A 24,576-nucleotide genomic window follows, 5' to 3' on the forward strand; every position below is an offset into this window, starting at 1 on the left:
CAGGAAAAAATTGTTCATGGAAATAAAAAAATAAAAAATACTTTACATTAGTGACAAAAATAAAAAAAAAATACAAAAATGAATATTATATAAAAAAACATTAAAAAGTGTTGAATTTTCTTTGACAAAAATATGGTTGAAAAAATACAACTTGTTTATTTTTTTCACTTAAAAAATGCTATGAAAATAAAACCGAAATTATTACGGTAGGTCGTTGTTTCTTTTTTATTTTCGTTACATATTTTTTCTGGTGATTTTATTATATTTAAATGTTTTCTTTGCTATTTTCCTTGAGTAGCCTTGTTACGCTTTGATAACCGGAAATACTTGAGGAAAACCGGTGGTTGACGTCATATTCGAGCAAAGCCGACCGGCCAATTAGTTAGGTCTATGTTCAAATTCTGCATATATACCGATTTTTATTTGTAGTGAATTAGCTTAAAAGAATGGTTGATATTTTGATTAACTTTAAATCAACTTCAAGCAAATACCTTCATTTTCATTTCTGAGATGAGCATTAACTTAATATATTAAGGAGTGTGTGTTTCGAATATGGATCCGCCATTAACTAGCCTCTAAAGAATTGATAATCCATGAAACAAATGTATCTAATAACTGAAAGGAAGATACTTATATTTGTTTTGAAACTTCTGAAAATCGTTAATTTATTGTGGACTATTAACCTCATCTTTTAAAGCGATTTTCACGACGTTTCGGAGAACTATTCCTCTAGCCTTCATCCAGGCGGTAACCGTGACGGGATAGGAACTCCGAATCTCCTAACTTCTCCTAATAATGAATTCAAATTTAATAATATCTATTCTGAAAATCGCTTTGAAGTTTGTATTTCTTTGAAAATATCTAATTGAATAAATTCCGAACATTTCACTGAAACGAGACAATTCTGTGGCATTTTTATTGTGGCATTTTTATTGTGGCATTTTTATCATTGTTTTAAGTTTAACGCTCATTTTACATGCTGGCATATATTGAACGGCTTTTAGAAAATTGTTCAGGTTCTTTGGATTTTTCTTTATGCTGTAAAGCATATCAGCTCTTTTTTAGGTTATTTAATGGCGAATCCAGTAATTTTGGAAAAAGTTTTATCCTTCAAGTTTTTTTATATTTAAAATATTTATTCATGATATTTTTTTGTACAAGAAATTGTTTTTGACTTTGCAGAATATGATTAAGTTTTGCTAAAGGAAAGGAAAAAAAAAAGAAACAGTTAGGTGCATTTTAGATCAGGGAGCCAATATCATCAGATAGCCTAATCTGGTAGTACCAGGGTTAGAGTTCTTTAGAAGTTATCTTATTTGAGGCACGATTTGTATAAGCCGATGCCCTTCCTCACGCCCCCCCCCCGGTGAAGTAATGGCGAACCAGCTTTTTATCGAAATACCATCTCTTAACTTTTAGTGATTGCCCACCAAGACTAAAGAGCGCTTCACTTGCTCTTTGTGATTAAAAAAAAAAAAAAAGCTTCTTTGTTTTTTTGTAAAGTTTAGTCCACTAGTGGGGAGGGGTATAATAGCTTTGGGACTATTGTAAGTTCATAGCATTTGACTTACAGCAAGATGTGGCACAAGGCTAAATAAATGGAAAATGCCAATTTTCCTAGAAGGGCACACTTTCAGCATTTTTCAGTAGAAACGCTCTCAATAGGTGAGGTCATGCCTCGGAGAGTGTACCTTCTAGGCCCAAACTGAACTATCCCTCATTCAGGCAAAAACAAAATGTCTGGAACTGCCAGGAAAATTTTTAAGTTGTCAGATTAATTTCTGGAGACAGATCTTCGACTTTGTATGAAAGCAGCTGCTGTGAGAGTAATATTCATGACTAGAAAGATGTATAAGATGAAGGTAAAAGTGATCATCCGGATTTTAACATAATTACATTTTCAACTGTTGATAAGATTTCACTATTAAAGGCAAGAAGAGATCACAGAAAAGTATACTTACCACTGATATGGCCAGAAATATGTCTCTCTGTAAAAACAAGGAATGAAGGAAGAATAGTACATTTTTTAAATATAACAGAACAAAGGCAACACTACAAATAATAGTATGATCTCCGCTAAAAAATGCCACTAATAAAATTGTTAATCAAATTTACAATCCTTTCTGCAATCCAACGGTATTTAATATAGATAAACTGAAGACGATCCCTGACTTGTTCACAAAGTTTTAGTCACAAATTCTCAACAGTCTTATCACTGTTCAATGATATGCAGGGACACTTTGGCGATCGTCATGTAAGTAGGTGTGATTCTGTATAGAATTCAAACTGACGTGACCAGAAACCCATCGATAAAAATCCGGGGTAGGAGTTATCTCAAATGTATCAAAACCATCCTCAGATTATTTTTGTCCTGAAAAAGGGACATTAAATTAAAAACGAAGGCAGTGTAATGAGAGGAGTGTGCCAAAGTTATTGCCAATTCTGCATGTTAATTATGTTTATTGAATAGTAATAAAACAAAGGGTGTTTTATATTAATGACTGAAATTTGGTGGACAAATCCGACATACTGAAGTTTATTTGTCTCAAAGAAGAGATCAAAGGAAATTATACTTACCACTGACATGTCCAGAAAGATTGCAGAAAAGATTGAATTTTCTTAATGAATCTTTACATAGCAGTTATTATCTTTTTTTGGGGGGGAGGGGAGGATCATTCTGTATCAATATTAAAGAAGGAACACCTCTTCCAATAGCATTTATAGACTATTTGCAGAAGTAATGAAAATTGGTTTTGCAAATGCTTTGCTTCTGCATGTCTGCTTAATAATAAAACAAGTTTTTATTTTAAACTGTAATGAAACATCTTTTAATTACTCTTTAATCAGCAAATGCTTTATTAAAACAAAACCAATTATATAATTTACTTATTTAGATTACTTTAATTACTAATTAAAGACTTTAAATTAAAAATGTAAGACACCAAACTTTGTTTTCTGCTTACACTACAGAAAAAAGTCACAAGTTATTTCGGCAACAAAGATGGTGAAATGTAATTGTTATGCTATCAAATGGGACCATAAACATATTATAATGAAAAGAAAATCTAAATTTTAAGAAAAATATCTTCTATACTTTTGATTTGTTCCAAATTTTTAGATTAAAAAATCGATCAATGTCATGATGGAACTTATTAGTCTCTGATATATAATCAGAGTATTTATTTTAAGTTGACACTTAATAGGGAAATTGAGAAAATCGGATTGACAATTTTCATCTTATAATGTTACTACAACTGAATTGGACATCATCGAGAAGAAACACATGACAAAGGCCTTTTTGCTTGTCAGCTAACAGGAACACAGGTGATTAAAAGTCAGCCTGTTAATTATGTAAATAACATCTCCCTCTCCAATTCATTCCTTCTCTCTCTTTCTAGTACACATTTGGTTTCTGACCTTGTTCTGTCATGAATAAAACTCTTTAAAACGAAATTGGCATCAAATTGGCTCTCAATATCTCTCTCAACACCCGAATTAGATTGTATTAACCGGTGTGCAATGTTTATGCACCTCCAATGATAAGAATTTATGTAACAAAACTGCTGCATGGTTTGCACAAATCTGATGCCGTTTCTGCCAGGCATCCTTCACTGTCGGTCATTAATCTCCTTTCTAATTGCAGCCACACATGTAATAAAGATATACTTATGCATCTCTATCTATCTGACCTCTATTGGTTGTATTGAAACATTAATGTATCCTTTTCTTTTAGTAATTGTTTTTAATCACTTTTATTTCATATTACATATTCTATGTTCCTCTTTTATCTCCAACAGACTGTTGATATAAAAAAATAAATCCAATTGTCTCGTCATCCTGTTGTGGGAGTCACAAATTCACTAACTACAAGCCCATCTAGAGCATTAATTCATATTCTTGAAAATAACGCCAGTAATAAGCTGTGGATTGCGACTTCTGGTGTTGGCCCAGTTGAGCAGTAAATGGTTTGGTGACTTGCAACACTCTTCTTTGGTCCTTATTTTTGCTAGACAGGAGGTTGGAGAGGCCTAATCCAATCTATTGGCTGGTCACGTCATTCCCTAGTATTCATAAGTTCATCCCTAACCATACTATTCAAGCTGATTTACTACAAGTGAAAACCTTTTTAGATACTGGAAGGCGATGCCTCAGGGAACAATGATTACCATTACCGAAGAGCAATATTTTCTTAGTAACATCTCTACCCTTTCTGTAAATTTTGCTTCTAGAAGTAATGGTTTCCGGAAGTAATACTATTTTTATGAGTAATGTTTCCAGTCTCACTGTAATTTGGATTCTGTGGACTGCTGGTTTCTTCTTGAATGTTATTCACACAACATTTTGGTCACCTCTAATTTTCAAGTGTATCTTGTCGCACCTGCATCGACCAGTTATTAATTACTTAGAACTTCTATCCAGTCATGGCTGATGGAATGAGAACATACTACTCCTGTGGATCAAATAAAGAATTCCATTTGAAATTACATGCAGATTCTAGATTCAAATAGAAGAACTCGAGGGTTCGACAAGATACGCTTGAAGAAGATCGAAGGTTACATCGATCAAAATGTTGTGAATATCTCGCTCAAAATGAAAACAGTAGTCTGGAAATGAAAATATCATGAAAATTATCAAAATTTTTTAAATTTCTAAAAACAGTAAATTTTCATATTTGAATGTTTTGTTTCTAATGGACGATTCTAATTTTAAAACTCAGTTGAAGAACGAAAAAAAATTAACAGGAAAAGATTGGAATAAACACTGACATTGTATTTAAAACTTTGCTCTTTTTTTTATTCGAAAGATTAGTGCATGTTTTTTTTTTTAATCTTTTTCAAATTCAACAAAAGCTATAAATGCTATTAAAAGGTTTTCGAAATATATTTTTTTGATATAATCAAATCGAAACATTGAAATGGCATAAAATACAACATTGCAACACACAAAAATGATTTAACATAAAATTACTGAAACATTAAAAAAGCATAAACGACACTGAAGAAAAGGATTTACATAATTAAGACATGCAACAACATGGCAAAATATTATATAGAAAAATATATGCGCTCAATGCACAATTTCTTGGTACAAAATTAAACTACGGTCACTGTTTGATTAAATTTCACTTGTACAATAGGAATACATGAGAAAATTGTTTCCCTTTTGATTAGGAGCTTCAATGAATTTTAACATTTTAGTTTTACCCTTAATAATGGTTTCAAGCCGGAAATAAGCTATTCATCAACTTAAAGGTACTTTTTCTATTCGACAGTGATAAATGTGACATAGGGGTCAGAAAGTGGGATTGAAAAGTCAGCGCTCTTGAAGAGGAACACTCTGACCTGCAATAGATGCTTGAGCAGCCCGTCAGCATTCCCAGACAGAAATGTATTCTGCAATTACGGAGAGACGGCAGAGCCTACCAGGGTAGAAATCCTAGAACTGCAGAGGGTCAGTATCACACTGCAACCAAGAGGGAAAAAGTCATTACAGGATAGTCTAGATTAGCCATTTTGAACGTTTCCTTCATCATTGACTCCTCGGCTTGATGTATTTCTCCATTTACCCCCTACTCCCATACAAAAAAGTATAGCCATCATAAAGTGACAGAAAAAACAAAAGGTCAAAAAGAACCTTTTTATTGTTTTGACTTTAGGTTTTGTATAAAATAATATCATACATTTGTATCAGAAAAATAAAGAAAATCAAAATTTTTCTAAATAGAAAATTGTGAAGTTAATTTTTATTACATTTCTTAGACATGACACAATCTGGAAATAAATAAATTTTTTTTTTAAATCATCAGCTACTTCAATTATTTACATACACACCCGACTACATAATTTTTTTACCCCCTAGGGGTAAATCTACAGCTGGTTGAGAATCTTTTTGTATAAATTTGTATCACAAAAATAAAGAAACTCAACATTTTTCTAAATATAAAATTATGAATTTGTATTACATTTCTTAGACATGACACAATCTGAAAAGAAATAATTATTTTTATATTATCAGCTACTTTAATTATTTACCCCCGACTCTCTCTATTTTTTTTATCCCTTAAGGGTAAATTTCACCCGGGTTGAGAATGTGGCTTAAAACTGAATTTTACAGAAGTCCGTTGGTTGAAACCTTATAAGAATAACGCTCAATATGAAAATTGTATTAATATATATAATATAGCATGTATCGTTCGTCATTTATGATAGAAATAGTATGCGATCAAAGAAGGGGGGCATATTTTTGTTAGTAGTGATAATAAAAACATCGTCCATAGAGCAGCCATCCTCAACTTTTCCTCCGTCATTGTTTGTATTTCTCCATTTATCCCTACTTATATGCAAAACAAATTATAGCCATCATAAAGTGACAGAAAAAACAAGAAGGTCTGAAAGAACCTTTTTATTGTTTAGGACTTTAGGTTTTGATAAAATAGCATTATAAGCTCACAATTATACGTGTCACATACATACGTATCATACATTATATACGTATCACAAAAATAAAGAAAATCAAACGTTTTTTTAAACATAAAATTATAAAGTTAATTTGTATTACATTTCTTTGACATGACACAATCTGAAAATAAATATATTTTTAAATTTATCAGCTACTTTATTTATTTACACACACTCTCGACTATATAATTTTTTACCCCCTTGGGGTAAATCTATACCTGGTTGAGAATCTCTGGTCTAGACTGTTGATTTTGGTTCCAAAAGAAAAAATGCCTATGGAGTTGCTATCAGATTTCAAAAGAGTCACAATATCAACCAAGTAAGCCATTTTAATCTATTATTAGATACAAAAATGGCCAGTCTGAATTGAAGTGATTTTTGAAACCTTCAAATTGACAAATAAAAACAATCTTTTGGCTTGAATCAAAGATTAAAAGCAAAACAAAATTATAGTCCATTTGTGCTCGTAAACTAAATGAAAACATTGATTCCCACAAGCGACCCCGTTGTATCAAAGAGCCCAGATTTCTATGAATTTTGTCTGGAAACAAAGATTATTTTTATGTAAAAACAAAAAGAAGCACAACATTTAATTACAATATTCATGCAAATTTTTTTCAAAATAAATAAAATATTTAAACGAAAATTAAAAATTTAAATAAAAATTTTAAAAAAATTAAATTTTTTCTTACAAAAGCACATTTTCAAAATATAGTTGCTAAATAGCAATTAACTTAAAAAAAAAATCACCATTTTTTCTTCTTTCGTTTCATTAAAATCTCCAAACCTTTTTATGCAACGTTAAAAATCCAAAGCAACTCTTGGGTGTTTATTTAATATTTTGCAATTTGAAATTCACAAATTCTTATGGTTAAGCTATGGCGAGTAATTAAGTAATTGAAGTGTTGGAATCTACTTCCTCCTCATCCTCCAAAGCTAGAAAGTTTTCACAGAAATGAACTGAAGATTTTCCGATTAATAAAAATCGTTTCACGCCACAAAAAAGTATCACATCTATGTAAAAATAGTAAGTTGACACGAAGTTAAAGATCATATAAGACTGAGTCAGACGAATCAGTTTATCCTATACTTCATCAGCTGAATCTGCATGGAAGAATCCAAGAACATCTGCCCAACACCTCCCTCTGGAGGCTGGAGGAGACAGCAACATTAACAAGAACAAGATAAACTAACCCACATGCATGTACAAAGCCACGCTGCCAAATACTCAGTTACATATATTACTTATACATGCATATCACATTATGAACGTATTGATCAGCACATTTCTAAACCTTGTGACTATTTGCTGAACTTTATTTACCAAACACTTCTATGCACTATGCACATTTATTAACATGAAAAAAAACGTTTTGTTATAAAATGTTGTTTCTCACAACATTTAATTTACAAAACTGTTTTTAGATCGCACTTGCTACCTGTTGACCTTTTACTCTTTCAATATTTATTTCCATTTTATATGCATGCATGTTTCGTATATATCCTTCAATTTTCTTCCTTCGCTATAATGTAATTATTATGCCCCAATTTATATTAAATGTTAGCATGGTTCTTTGCTATACCCAAAGGCACTGTTGTCGTTTAAGATGGCCTCAACCAAAATCAGAAATCATGCCACAAAAGTATGTTGAATTTTAACGTTTTTTTTTTTTTTTTTTTTTTTTTCATGAAAATCGCTCCAGACAAGCAGGAAACCACTGGATGTAAGAGATAAAAAATTCTACTTACAGGTTAAAAAACTAACCAACGATAAATGTTAAATGGATAGATTCCAACCCAGAAAACAGCAATTCGTCCCCCTTTGTCACAAACATCGCTCATGGAATGTGAAGACTATAGGATGAAATAAAGGAAGTCACAAGTCAAAAGTAAACTTTCTACTCCGTTTGGAATGTTCACACTTAAAATTTCTTTGCATACACTCACTCACGTACAGAGTGGAACGATAAGTTTGTCACGCTAAAGAAAACAACACCACAGCTTTATTTTAAAACTTTTATTGAAAAAATTAATTCAGGTAATTTGCTTATGTAGTAGAGCTGACATCTATTCAATGTAGCCGCTTTCAGTCTCAATTACTACCTTAATACGAGTTTGGAACTGGGAGCATACCTTTTCTACAAACACCGGCAGGAGCTCAGCGAATACTCGGCAGATGGCAACAATCAAGTAGGCTTTGGTGTGTGGAAGGTAATGTTGGTAATGTTCTCGACTTATGACCAAAAGAAGTAGTCCAGTGGGTTCAGGTCATGGGAGGAGAGGGGGCCAGTGAGGGAAGGGTACAAAGTCGTAGCACGCCTGAAGCCAAGGCTGGATTTCTTTGAACTTGTAGGCCAGTGCCGAGTCCTGCTGCCACACCAAGGGTCTGTCAGCGGCTATTTGATTGCACCAAGTCACACATTAAACACCTGACGAGATAAGTAATATCGTTGAAACATTGATTTTTTTTCTGATGTTTATAGAATTTCACTTATAGCTCTACATATGTATTGAGCACTTTTGAAAATGTTGGTTTTTAGTTCAATACATTGTAATTTATTTAATTTATATAGATATTCGCTGTTATACAAAATTTATTTGCTTAGAAAGTAATATTGTGCTATATATCTACCATATCAAGTCTTTATGGGAATGAAGAAAGCAAAAACCAAATTCGACCCCCCCACTCATCTAGCCTAATCTAAAATGGATTGACTGTATTTCTATAATGAGACTTTTCCTTTTTCTGATTAGTGTATTTTCTTTAACTTTCCAGTTTCAGAAGGTAGCTTTATTTCTTTCTCTGTCTTGTATGAATATACGTGCAAACACTAGTGAATCATAGGTTATTTTTTTACGTAAGGTGTATATTTCTGTATTAATTGGACCCATGGAAATTCCACAGAATTAAAAATATATTGAATCAAGTATTTTGTAAATGCTGGCAGTTTCCTGGGTAGAGCAAATATTAGTATTTTGGACAGAAAACTAATAAAATGCAGCAACTGAGTTTTTCATTTTTATGGAAATAGTGTCCATTGTATTTTAAATATAGAACTGACCTAAATAAGATAAATTAATAAGTACTAATAAGTACTTAGAAAGTAATATTGTGCTACATAGTTCAATAAAAATCATAAAATCACATTGTAAGAGATAATCTTTAATTTACTCCCTCAGTTCAAGTTCGCAAATTTGGCCTTTTTTGAGGCAGTTTTGCCTTCAAAAACTGAAACAATGCAATGTACAGACTACAAAAATGAACAAACAGATTATTATATCGAAATACATAAAGTTTTGGATTGGTTTTCATTTTATTGAGATGAAAAAAATACTTATAAAATATTTATTTCGAAAAATGGAGAAAATAAAAGAATTTACCTATCAACAAATTGATGTAACTCTGAGTTAATGATAAAAAATTGCAATTTGTTTTTAAATGAATTTAAGTACATAGAAACAACTAATGCCCGACATTTGATTAGATTTAATCAAGATAAATTATGTATTTTATAAAATATTTAGTCACGTGCACATTCCAAATTAGGAAGTCTGAAGATATCTGCGTCCTAACCTAAAATACACTAAACATTGATATTGTTTTTTTTTTCCTGTTAATTTACAAAACTCAGTTATGATCTGCAAAGCAAAAAAAAAAAAAAAAAAAAAAAAAACAATGTTCCTTTATACAAACAAATCAAATAAATGCTTAAAAACATAAAGAACTTAAGTATAATTTTTTTTTCCAAAATTTTTTTCCAAGATTCGACATTAAATAACCCAAAAAAGTGTTGACACCAAACGAACCAAAACCAAAGTCCCTAGTCTGCTTAAATGATTACCTATTTAGTGCTGACTAGGCTCAACTGCAGTGATCTAAGAACTGATGAAATGTACTTGCTAAAAACTAATATTTAAGTGAAATCATGTTATCTTTAGAAATAGGAACATTAACTTTTTAAGCTTATTAACAGATAAAAGTTTTTTACTACATGTCCTAACAAAAGGAAAAGTATGATGTAAGATAATTTTAATATATCAATTATTTAATGTATCAATTATATCTTTTGATATTTCGGTAGAAACATTCACCTTCTCAAAAAAGTTAATGTTCTTTTATTTTCAGAAAAGACTGTAAAGAATGGTCTCTTTTCTTTAATATACTATACTGTTGAACTTGATTTTATTTACTCTGCCACAAGGTCGAGCAACAGTATTTCTACTAGTAATTGAATAAATTTACTGCATAGATTTGGTAAGTTTAATTATAATTAAAATCTATGCCATTGATATTTTATGAAAAAAAAAATGAATACATTTATCACTATTTCAAAGGTGAAAATTTTGAAAAAGTGGAGAAAACGTAACATCAATTAAAATCTACACATTCTAATGCGAATCTATTATTCATGGAAATCGTTCAGGACAAGGCATAAAGCCACTTGATGTAAGGAGCTTACATTGACGAAAGATAATTATTGCAAAGACAGAAGATGCCTACTGACCTTAATCTTGAAACGGATAGGCTGTACACAAGAGGAAAACAGTGATCAGAAAGAGAGTTCCACAAACTTGTAGTTTACTTGGAAAGAAGCTAATGAAATAATAAGTTGTATTAGAATGAGGCATTAAAACAGCAAAGTGATGCAGACCAACGAGTCAAACGAACTGGAAAAAAGGGAAACAGTAAATCATATAATTCTGAGGAAATCATGTCATAATAATATTTAAAAAATGAGACTAGCAACATCACGTCTAGTTGATAATTTAGACGTCAGCATAATGAAAGAATTACTAAACTTGTATAATGAATTAAAATGTAATTTTTTAGTCTCTAATTAAACATGAAATTAAATTAAAACAAACTCATCCTTTTCCGCGAAAACTTTGAAGAATCTAAGATTAGTTTCACATGAAGACAGAAAGGAAAACAAAAAAAAATAATTTTTGAAATTGTTTAATTAAATTTAATTAATAAATCAGCTTCTGTCATGCCAACTTTTCATTTTTTCAAATTTGGATATGAGATTCCTGATCCCTGGCAGTTTGTCAATTAAAATTATAAGATTCTAAAGTTCCTCTAATTACTAAAGTCATTTAGGACATCAGGGAAAACTTGTATCTTAAAAATTTTCTGTTCATTCTAATATGCACGAGACTTGCTAAATTAGAAAAATGTTTGATTTATTTCATGCAAAAAAAAAAGATGGATTCCTTAAGAATTCCCCCACCCACCCACACGCATACACATAAAAAATGTGGGGAAATTATTTACAGGATATTTCTGTAAAAATGGAAATGATAATTTTGTAGATATGCGAGAGGAATTTCAACAAATCTCTCGTTCTCCTAATCGATGTTCCCCCCTTCCCCGCTACCCCCTTTTAAACGTAATCATCTTTTATAATATAAACCTCACCTGTCTGTTTCAATGTATGCATGTATGTCTGCTTAAAACTTTCGACAGAGGCGACGGATTTTCACGAGATCGGCATCGTTTTCAAGCGTAATCCTTCGGACGACAAATGTCGAAAAAAATGGCTAAAAACATTAATTCCTTTACCCTCAACTGGGCAATTTTCTACAAGGAGGGGTCGCTTTTTTCGCCGATATTTTCGAAAGTCCTCCCCTCTTTTCGATTGATTAGACTTAATTTCAAATTTGTCACTTCCGGTTTGGCGATGGGCGTAACAGCAAAAGCGTCACGTTTTTCTTTTTTCACGTTCTTTTCCTTCTTCTAAGGTTCGAGCTTGCCTGCCTACAACCACTCTTTTCTTTTTTTTGTGCTCAACACACACGTCCAAACACCCGGGAAACGCCGGGCGCCCAAGCTAGTTAAATTTAAGACATTTTCTAGTATCATGTCATGTGATAATGGATTTTGATCAAAATGGGAATGGTGATTTTTATATGCGAGGTTTAATATCGTATGGAAGGAAACATTAAGTGGTCCAAAACTGTTCAGGGAATCAATTTTAGTTAAAATAATATACATATAATAATCTCAATAGTGAAATGATATACATATAATAATCTCAATAGCAAAATAATACACATATAATAATCTCAAATAATATACACATAATTATGTCACATGCGTGAATCAATAGGTTGAGACAATTATTGTGTCTCAAAATATTTGTTAATGTTTTCATCTTTCAGAAAAAATGATGTACCGAAGCTCCTAGATACCATTCCAGGTATTTTGTTTCCATGCATACATGTACACTTACATGTGTGTGTATATATAATATACCTGTAATGTTCAGTGTTTTTCTCGCTCTGACATTTATATTAAAAGCCTACTTTTTCTAAATATTTTAAAAATTATTAAAACGAACGTAATATCCTCAGTCATGGATGTGTGAGCGACTTCATAAAGGTTAACTAATTTGCACATTCCTTTGAAAAACAAGTGTCCGTTTATTAATTTTTCATTTTTTATGGTTTCTTAAATGATTGGTTTCATTTAACTATTACGCTCAATTCTTTTTTATGCATCATTTCTATGTTCTGCATAATTGCATAGAATTTAAGATGGAAACATTCTAGCATACGGATATTATATGTGTGTGAAACTTCTCTATCCAACTCTTCTGAATATTTAGTATACAGATTTAAAACTTGATATATAAGGTATTTGGACCTAGGGAACACTTTCGATTTGGTTCTTAGCCTGTAGAAATACATGCTAAGGGGTCAAAATTGAAAAAAAAAGTTGACCTTAGCATGAGTAAATCGGTAATCTTCTGAGCATGTGTACATATCCATTTTTAGCCGGTTTTATTTTTTGTTCATCTGACGATAGCTCAAATAGTAGCGATGTAAGCTAAGTGCTAAATAAGGACCATGACTGGAGCGCTAAATGCTTTGGTTTCGATTCCAGCTGATGGCATAAAAGTCATTATTTTTTAACTTTAAAATCATTGTTATGTATATTGGGTACAATGATAGAGAATTTACTCTATACTAATTTCAAATATGCATAAATTAAAATATAATTTAAGCATATTTTACGTCCAGGCAAAGGCAGGGGTCCTGCTAATATATATATATATATATATATATATATATATATGATGATTGAAACGTCTTGTCAGACGAGTGCCACTCCCTCAGACATTTAAAATCCATGAGCCCAAATGCCCGAGGGAGTATCTATACAAAGATGATGTTACAGAGTCTTAGCTTTGTACGACAGCTAAGTCTCTCTCTCGGTTCAAAATGTTGAGATCCAGCAACAAACAAGAGCAAGATAGCCAGCAACAAATTAAACTGCAGACTAGCTTAATGCGGGTACTGGTCTTCCGCTTTATGGTTTTTTAAATCAGAGATTTGCTTCTCCTAGAAAGGTTGCCTTCACCACGGGGCTTACGGGAGCCCTCTCTACCCCAATACACATATACACACACACAAATATACACGGTGCTAGTTGGCCGTTGACCCAGAAAAAGAGTTCATTCGCCCTTTATAAGGTCTTGTTTTTAATCCTTCAGGGAGACTAGCCGCCCTCCTCACCAAACAAGTCTGGTGGGGGAGCCAGTTTAGTCGCCAGTGACCCGACCATGAGGCAGGTAGTACTGGGTTACATGGTACTAGTAGCATATGACATGACCTGACATATATTGTATCAATAAGGTGAAAAGCTATAGTAAACATCACATATGAGTATTTTAACCATAGTTCCTGATTTCAAAAGGCGAAAAACTAAAAGATACATCTACATTACTTTTAATGCTAGGTTTATTTAAAATTTGCTGATGAGGAGACCTTGTTTATTAAAAAACTATATGTAATAATTATTGTCCGTAACTTGATGTCTACCACTATAAAAACACGGTTTTCCGAAACGATCGTACAGATAATTGATTTTGTTGTTGTTCCTTCTTGTGAAACTGATTTTTAATTTAATTATAATCTGTTTTTTAAATTTTAAATTATCAATCACATTACTTAATATTGAATTAGCTCTAGGATATTTACCTATCGAGCTTATTATATATCTAAATTACAACGAGCACTTTTTCTTTCCTGTATTTTAATGAAACTAGTAATTTCACTGTTACATTAAAATACACTCAGCTCTTTAGACTATTGTTCTAATCTCCTTTAAATTTATATATATATATATATATATATATATATATATATATATATATATATATATATATATATATATATATATATATATATAGACCCTGTGTATCGCTTTATTGCAGGTCAATATTTTTTAAATTTTAAAATTGCTATGAAACGCACACATTTGAAATTTACTGGAAGAGCATAAGGAGGTGCCTTATTTCCCTGATTTTTGTGGAATTTGAACAAATATTTTGAAAATTATGCTAATTTTTTTATTTTCTGGTAAATATAAGTACTTATCACTTTATTGCAGATCTCCCAAAATGCCTAGAAATGGTCGATTGACAACTAATGAATGGGAGGGATGTTGTTGCAGACCTTGCAGAAAGTTTATCTATCATAGATCTAGCCCAGGAGCTTGGAAGAGATCAAAGAAGATTGTCTTCATTCATTCAAAATCTAAACATCAAACCAAAGAAGGACAAAAACACAATAAAGTCAGTTTCTGCTCGTGGTGTTAGAGAAATTCGCTGTCAACAGTACTGCTATATTTGACAAGGTTGAAATACCTTCCTTATTCAGGAAAAAATGAAATTGCAAGAAACATTAAGCCCATAGCAAGATCTTTTTAAAACCAAACTCATAAGGAAAAACGTTTGGCTTGTGCTCAGAAATACATGAAAACCAGCTTTGAAAAATGTTATGTTGATAAATAAGTATTTCCTTAAACAAAATGATGTGAAATTCGTTCTTGTTTTTGGCTAATATTGTTATTGGGCATGTTCATTATCTCATATAAATATAAATATGAAGTCAGAATATTGTTTTATTACCGAAAATATACATTTTTTAGACACTTGCAATAAAGTGATACACACCTAAAATTACAAGAAAATAAAAAATTAGCATAACTTTCAAAATATTTGTTCAAATACCACAAAAATCAGAGAAATAAGGCACCTTGTTATGTCCTTCCAGTGTACCAAATTTCATTTCTCTGCGTTTCATAGCGATTTCCAAATTAAAAAAATATTGACCTGCAATAAAGCGATACACAGGGTTTATATATATATATATATATATATATATATATATATATATATATATATATATATATATAACTTGAGTCATCTATCAATTGACAGTAGAATAATCATGGAGTCTATGCACTTATGCTTTATTTCTTGATGTGAAACCTTCATGTCATCTGCTTAACTTCCTTTGTGCATCTATTGCTTGAAATGTGAGTTCCTCATAAATTAATGTGTCAAGCAGACAACAGTAATGATTATGAAATGTACTTATTTTGATGGATTATTGATAAAAAAGTACAAAATTGTCGTGAGGAACCACCAATGCACAAGATATAAATTTTTCCAAACAGTAATAAACAGACCATGAGGTACCGACTCTCGTGGTAGTGTGCGTACTTCGTAGTACGCCATCTTGGCACTAAGTGCTCCGACTGTTGTTCCCTATATATTCTGTTTTGTTCTCAATGCCTTTATCTAACCCGTCTTCTTTAGTGACACTTCTGGGCAAACTCTTGCAACAAAATGTAATGAATTGGCAATGTTTCATTTACTCTCAAAAGTAAACATCGATACTTTTCAACGAGACTGACGTGTATGCAGTGAAATATAAAACAAAATTTACACACATTGTTTTGTCTTACATTTTGCATAAATTCAGTCTGTTGATCTTTTTTTTAAATTCTAACTTACAAAACATGCATGTAAAAAGGAAATGTCAAAATTTTAACGGCTTATTTTGACATTATAGTAAGTGTTTGATAACAGACCGGACGATTAGGGTTCAATCCTTGGTGGAAAAGTAGTTGTGCTCTCCTCTACATCTCTGATTTTTATACATAAAATTAGATGTAAATAATTTAAATCTTACTATTCTGATTACTGAATAGTAAGTAAATTACTATAAATTCTGAATACTCATTTGCATAAATTTTCAATATGTTCCTTACATAAAAAATTACAATTGATTTTATCGATTACATATTCACAGATATATATAAATAATCAGTGATAAGTATTCGACTGCTGCTAAGACTGCTGACTCGTGCAATCACCCGTTTCTAGTCACTATGAAATAGCAAAATATCTTGATAACTAATACAAATTTCCAGAAGAAGGAAAATTAATTCTCTGAACAATAGTTTTGCATCAGTTTTATATAATTACTAGTTGGAATAGTATTCAAATATATAAGAAAATAAAGAAAAATAAAGTTAATTTAAATAGCTCAATAAGGCAATGCTAGAGCTATGAATATTTTTATAATGTACCGCTTTACTAGGAATAGATACACTTTATTTCTGCGCTGATGAGTTGCTCAGCTGGTGAAATAATTTAGAACTATTATATATATATTATATATATATATATATATATATATATATATAATATATATATATATCTTATATATATATTATATACTTAAATACCAACAATGAGCCGAAACAAGTGTATGAAAATATTAATTTTTAAATGAGCGATAAAATGTGTCTATTCCTGGTGTTCATATGCATATGAACTTAGCTCAGATAGTAATCAATAATGATGGAGAACTACATGTTCTGGTTTCGATTCTAACTGATGGCACCAAGTCATATTTTTTTAACTTGTGAAATTATAACTGTATATCATATAATATAACTGCATATAACTCGTGGAATTATAACTGTATATAATATAATATAACTGCATATAACTTGTGGAATTATAACTGTATATAATATAATATAACTGCATATAACTTGTGGAATTATAACTGTATATCATATAATATAACTGCATATAACTCGTGGAATTATAACTGTATATAATATAATATAACTGCATATAACTTGTGGAATTATAACTGTATATAATATAATATAACTGCATATAACTTGTGGAATTACAACTGTATATAATATAATATAACTGCATAGAACTTAAATTATTACTGTATACAATATAATAATCTATAGAGTATTGACTCTATAAAAATAAATACGAAATCTGCATGAATTAAAATATATTTAAGCATATTTTATGACCTGACAACGCTAGACGGTCATAATTCTGTGATTTGAGAGTTAATATGATTAATGAATGATTGCTCTAAAAGCTTGTATATAGATTGTTTTTTTTTTTTTTGTATAGTTCTGACAAAATGGATGGTTCTTTCTCTTTTCAAACAGTCGTGTTCACCTGAAAATTGATGATTCAACAAAAAAAAAATGTTTGTATAAATTGTTCTCTATATGACTAGGGTAGTGGCAGAGAGATATCTCGGATGTTAGAAAGGTAATCTTATCGCAACAGAATGTAAAACGTTCATTAAAAAATATGATGGTCGTTTTTTTATGACAAGTGTTTAATATTGCAAAGACAATCGAAATTTCAAACATAAAAGCGTCTCCTAAAAAGTTTTTATGTCGGTAATAATTGATAAGAATGATTTGCTTAGTGTATTAGAAATTTATTCAATATAATCTAATTGCTTTTATTAGTGAAGATATTTGGAATTTGATAAGGAAGTAAACAAGTAATACATTTTTATCCAATTAGATCTTTTCAAATGCTCTTAAAGTTTCATAATAGTCCAATTAACTTGGAACACCATCCTCTAACCAATTATATATATGCACGCACGCACGCACGCATATGCAAGAGATGTTCCAAAAGTAATATCTGCTATTTTTTATTCCGCCCGAATGAATCAACGGCATTGAAAATAGCATTGTTATAATGACTGCACTTATGCATTAATGACGTGAAGGTTTCATCTCTGTTGCTGATATTGACGGTATGAGACTAAGAAAGCAACTCCTGTCATAGATGTGCGTCATTGAATTCCTCCAGGGAAGAAAAATAAATTGAATTAATTTTTTCTGTTTTCTTATGGGATGATCGTCTGAAATTATGTTCATGCAGATATTCTATATGGTTTATACTTGCGTAATATTTACGTAAAAAGGTTATAATAAACAAAAACCTCTTTCTATATATATTTGCTTAAAATATTTTGCCTACCAAACTCCTCCGTCAGTTTTTAGTCTACAGACATGAAACTTCATATATAGAGTATTCAAACCCATGTGAAACATTATATTTGGGTTTTCGCCGGGGAAAATCAGTGCAAAGGTGTGAAAATTAAGAAAAATGGAATTTGCCACGTGAAGGTTGAACAATGTCATTACAAATATGCATGCATCACGTAGTAGATATTGGTTCATGTTTTAATTTTTAGCCTTGCAGCAAACATGTCTTCATAGGTCAGGCATTAACGTCAAGGAAAAAGGTAATTGCAAGCTAAACGTTTTTGTTTGGATTCTTGGTGGTGGTGCACAAGTCATTTTTTTAAACTTTTTAAATCATTAGTATATATTGGGTCCAATATAATAATAAATAGAAAATCTGCATGAATCAAAATATCATATTTAAGCGTATTTTACGATTGGGCAATGCCGGGCGGCCTGCTAGTACAATATATAGTAGTGACTTCAAAAGTTAAAAAAAATAACTTGGTGATAAAATCGGAACCAAAAATATAGCTCTCTAGTGTTATTTGTTATCATCTGAGCTACGTCCATATGCATATGAAAACTTTAAAAATTAACGTAGTTGAACATATAAATGCGTAGAGGAGCACTTTAAATCGACTTACACCTACCAAGTTCAAAATTTTTAATTTCCACCCCTTAGCAGCTATTTTCATCGGCTTAAAACCAAATCCAATTTGTACCATAAGTCTGAATCCTCTACATATATATCAAGTTTCAAGTCCGTAAACCAAAAATTGATAGTTTGGTAAAAACCGCCCCCCCCCACACATACGCAATCATGAAAAGAAGAGTTTTATTATTGATGATTTAAAACTCAAATACTCTAAACATGTTTAAAAAAGAGGAAGGGAAGAAGAGGAAAGAAAAATAAAGGAAGGAACCAGCTGTCCGGTTTCGCCTTCGCCTTTTCAAAGCTGTATCGAGGGATTTTTAAAAGGAAAAGTAAAAAATATGTACATTATTAAAATAAAGTTACATTGTGTTCTGTTCATGGGTGAGGAAAAAACATCAGGGAAGCGATTAAAATCAAGCAATGTTATTATATTTTCGAAGATCCTATAGGTTAATCACGCTCAAACCTTAGAGACATTCTGTGTACAGAGAGAAGGCATCCTCAACTGAACGTGAATAATCTTCAAGAGCTTTAGCTAGAATGTGGAGTGATAATAATGTAATTTACAATTTTAAATGTAGTTGCGGTGGCAACTATGTGGGTTGAACAACGTTGAGATTGGATGGAAGAATCCAACAGCATATATCTAACAAAATCAGAAATTGGACATACCGAGCAACGGACGTACTTACTAACACAAACGAGTCTTCAATAACTGGCCATCTCATTAAAAACTCGTCATGTGCAGCGAACTTAACACGAACTCATTTTCAATTCTGAATCGTGCTCACTCCACATTCCATCTAAAGACCTTGGGACTATTCACGTTCTACTACTAGTATAAAAATATAGAAAGTATGCTATAGAGGCGTCCATGTTTCATCTTATCAGACTAAATGCACGAATTTCTATTAACTTTGTTTTCATAGATTTTAGTGTTTAGTCTAGCTAACTAAAAATCGGATTCGTTATTTCCTCCTTAGAGATTAATACTTTCATTGGTCAATTAGTGAGCTTTTTATGAATACACGGATATTATAAGGCGATATAATATATTGTGTATAGAGTTTTAGTATTTACTTCAACAATGCTTAATAGTACAAAACTATACTATTACTATGTATATAGAGTGAGTTTTTAGATATTTTGCTTATCTTATAAACATCCGTTACCCGTGACTCACCCTATATAAACGTAATACTTGGTGTCGTTAAAGGAAGTGAACTGCATTTTGTCATCGAGAAAGCAATTTCAGATGCCAGCAGGAAGATTGCTGTCATTTTAGCGTCACCTGGTGTTAAACATATTTCATTATTTCTTCCACTGTTTTCTTCAAGTGGTTGAGCACTTTAGCAAGTTTCAAGAAATTAGAATGGTATTCATTTATTTATTTATAGATACTAGCTGTATCTACCTAGCGTTATGCAGCATTTGAAATGAGCTATCTTCCTTGCTTTATTTTTTGGTGATTATGTAAAACTACTTCATTTAAGCAATTGTTTTGGACGGACTAAGTTGTTAAATTATTTGGATTCTTCTGGCTACTGTTCTCATTTCAAGTGTTATTTTCGCAATGTTTCGGTTGATGTAACCACTGACTTTCATAAGGTGTATCTTATCGACCTTGGGAATCTACACGGAATTTCGAACGGAACCCTTTATTTAATCTACGGTGCTCTCAGTCTGTTAGCCATGACTATGTAGAATTTTTAAGTATTTGCAATTGTATTTTGAGTTTAAGCCACACTGGGGATTTAATCTTCAGAAGAGAAACTTTACAATTGAATTACACAAAGTACTATGCTATGGTCCATGTGAGCGACACTGAAAATACAATAGCACTAGAACTGGCAGGAAGAATGTTCTTGGCATCGCTCAAGAAAATTGAAGAAATCAAGAATATGAATCACCAAAAGTAAATTAACAGGAAAGGATTTTGTCGCAATATTTTAGTATAATTGTTGTAGGTATGGTCACAAACATAAGATAATTATATTTATAGCCAGTGAATATTAAAAATCAATCCGGTATCAGAATCGTTGTATAAAATATACTGAATTTCTTTTCAATTTTTTAGCCATAGCTTTTCGTCTTGGTTCAAGAGGACCACTGCTGATCTTGACTGGATTAATACTCGCATTGTTTACCCGACATTCTTTAGAATTCAAAGCTTCTCTGGGTTAATGCTACTAGCGTTTGCTTGGGTTAACTATATTTGATATTCGCAATTCGATAATTGTCTTCTCTCTACAACAATTTCCGTTTGCCATCTTTTTTGGATCATTTTTCTATTGCAAAATTGTCTTTCCATTCAATCCAAAATCGAATAGGTGATAAATAACATGTTCTTTTGCAACGCAAAATGCAAATTCGTTATATATTACGACGTTGTTCACATATAGTAGGAAGTTATTCATTTTATTTTGAATATTTAGCGTTATGAATAATAATACGATAAATAGTCCAAATTTATTAATAAATACCTAGTGTTAAGCGAAATGTTTCATTTCTTTTCTAGTGTATGAGGTACTTGATAGAAACTTGGTCCAGACAATTGCAGCTGAGCATTGAATTTCTGTGCTGAAAAAACAGTGAGAAACTGAGTGCAACTCTAATATCATGGGGGGGGGGAGTAGGAAATATATTTCGTCTCTCCGAGTAAGTAAAAATATATAAGAATTGGAATGTAAAGGAGAGAGAGAGAGAGAGAGAGAGAGAGAGAGAGAGAGAGAGAGAGAGAGAGTTTAAATAGGGCATGATTAGGTACGTTAAAAATGATCGCCTCGGAGAAGAAAAAAAATAAATGCAGAGTCGGTCAAAAGATGCAAATGATGGAGAATCATGAAGAGAATATTCCAAGTTGTTAAAGACATGAGAATGTGTGGGGGTGGGGGAAGACGTTGGACGGGAAAAATTAGAACAATTGAATATGCAAGAAGTAAACTATGAAGAAGAATAAAAAAAGGAAGAAAATATCAGATAGAGAAAAATTCCAGTTAAGAATAAGAAGTAATATATATATATATATATATATATATATATATATATATATATATATATATATATATATATATATATATATATAAGTTTATATATATATATATTAAGTTTATATATATATATATATATATATATATATATATATATATATATTAAGTTTATATATATATATATGTATATACACTTAAAAAGAATCATTTGAGCATAGAAGTATGTCGCATTCATGTTGCCACATCCGTTCTAATTAGATCCCCTAAGTTAAGCGACGTTGAATCTTGCCAAGACCAAATGGGTAACCATTTGGAAATAGCAGGCGCTGTATGTAGGACAGTGACGCCTCCCTGCAGAAAGTTGTAAAACCTAACCTCATCAAAATTACGTTTCTGAATATTTTAGAGGAGATTTTTCGTATTATTTTCAGACTACTGTTCTCATCGTGAGTGTCATTTCCACAACGTTTCCGTCGACCTTCTTTAGGTGCATCTTACCGAGCTTGAAAATGTTTCTGTCAAGAATTCGTAGTGCAGTGGTTAGAGTACTTGGAAAAAATCAATTGTAAAAGTGATATTCCGTTGGTTGAGGGTTCAATTCTCAGTGTGGGCGACTGAAAAATACAATTGCAAATTACTTAAGTCCTCTATCCAGTCATGGCTGACAGAGCGAGGGCATGCTACCCCTTGAAGTAAATAAAGGGTTCTGTTCGAAATTCTGTCTAGATGCTAGAGTTCGACAAGATACACCTGAAGAAGGTTGGAGGTTATGACATTTAAGATGAGAACAGTGATCCAAAGAATTCAGATAATACGAATAGTCGTTAAAATTGTTTAATCTGATCAGGACACATATGTATATATATATATATATATATATATATATATATATATATATATATATATATATATGCGCGAATGAGGAGTGTTTGTAGATTTAATATTCTCTGGACATTTCTGTCTAAGGTGATTCGTTGCGCTAGATACTAAGACGGTAAGCATGGAAATAAATATTGGCAAACAGGACATGGCAGGACATTTAAAGACTAACCTAAATGGTATACAGGAACAGACATGCATAAGATATGCACTGATAAAAAATGTGCAATCACAAAAGTTAGTTAAATATATACACAAAAGATACATACACATTAGAAACGGCATAATATAAATGCACACCAATCCATTGGTACACAAAAATGACGTACACACACGTATATATATATATGTGTGTGTGTGTGTGTGTGTGTGTGTGCATCTAAAGAACATAATGATACAGTCGCACATTCAGAAACAGCGCTTGAATTTATATAAATGAATACGTTGAGTCAATCATAGCATCACAGAACCGAGCAGAAAGAAAGAAAGATACTCGTACAGACAGTCATTGGTAATTAGATTTACACAAAAACAAGCTGGCGTCGTAATACTGAACAGCAGACCTATCAAAAAAGAAGAACGGAGAAAGCTCAAAGAGCAAGTCAGACATAACACAAGCAAAACGAAAATATAGTTGGGCGTGACAAACAGGAGGATGGAAACAGTGGCAGCCACAATTAGGAAAATAATGAAGCACCTATTTTTGAAGTGGAAAAGAGACAGGAATAGAATTGGGAAAGGATTGAAAATGGAAATTTCAGGAACTCGAAAAATAATGGAGGTGAAAAGTTAATAGAATTCTTTTTTTGTTGTTTTTTGTTTTCGTTTGTTGTGTTTTTCTCTTTGCTGCGATGTGCTTGGGTATTGATGGGAAATGATGGCAGCTATTTTCAAAATGATTATAATGGCCAGAGAAATTTGAGATGCCATGTGGCCGATATGGAGTTTATATCTGCAGAGATGGAGATGAAAAACTAATGCTTTGAATGTTTGCATCAATTTCGTTATCGACATTTATTTTTCTTTAGTTTTAATTCGAGCGTTTTAAAGTCTAACAAATCAAAATAGTGCGTTGTTCAAATTAGTAAAACATAAAAATAATAGTGAAAAGAGAATGTTTTAAATTTAAAAACGGTTTCACACGTAATCATAAAATACATAACAGACCTCGCCAGTAATATTCACACAAAGGAGGAAATGTATAAAAATTATTAAAATTGAGAATTAATTTTTAGGGCATAATCAGATTGACACTTATGGCGATAAACGAAAATAAAAAAAAAACAACTTTTTATCGTGTGCCTACTCGTCACGGAATGAAGATAGTATTTTCCAAAAATCACAAAAATTGATCAAGTAATTCTTTTTTTTTATTTGCGAAAAACAAATTTGCTGTTTTTTACCGAAACTATTTTAATATTCTTCAAACAAAAAAAGTTTTCAAAATGTTTTCTAAAATATTTTTATTATTTGAAAATTTTATTT

General features: G+C 31.4%; 1 protein-coding gene across 1 annotated transcript in view; it reads right to left on the reverse strand.

Annotated features, from left to right (window-relative positions):
- LOC145271805 (cell adhesion molecule Dscam2-like) overlaps window positions 1-24,576 on the reverse strand; it is a 1,042,283-nt gene that overhangs the window by 231,962 nt on the left and 785,745 nt on the right. Inside the window, exon 5 of the mRNA XM_080127011.1 lies at window positions 1,962-1,988. Coding sequence (XP_079983137.1) covers window positions 1,962-1,988 — 27 coding nt within the window. The remainder of the gene's footprint in view (window positions 1-1,961; window positions 1,989-24,576) is intronic.

The sequence above is a fragment of the Euprymna scolopes genome, chromosome 4, assembly GCF_053919585.1.
Source record: "Euprymna scolopes isolate OS-2025 chromosome 4, ASM5391958v1, whole genome shotgun sequence".
Taxonomy (NCBI): Eukaryota; Metazoa; Mollusca; class Cephalopoda; order Sepiida; family Sepiolidae; genus Euprymna; species Euprymna scolopes.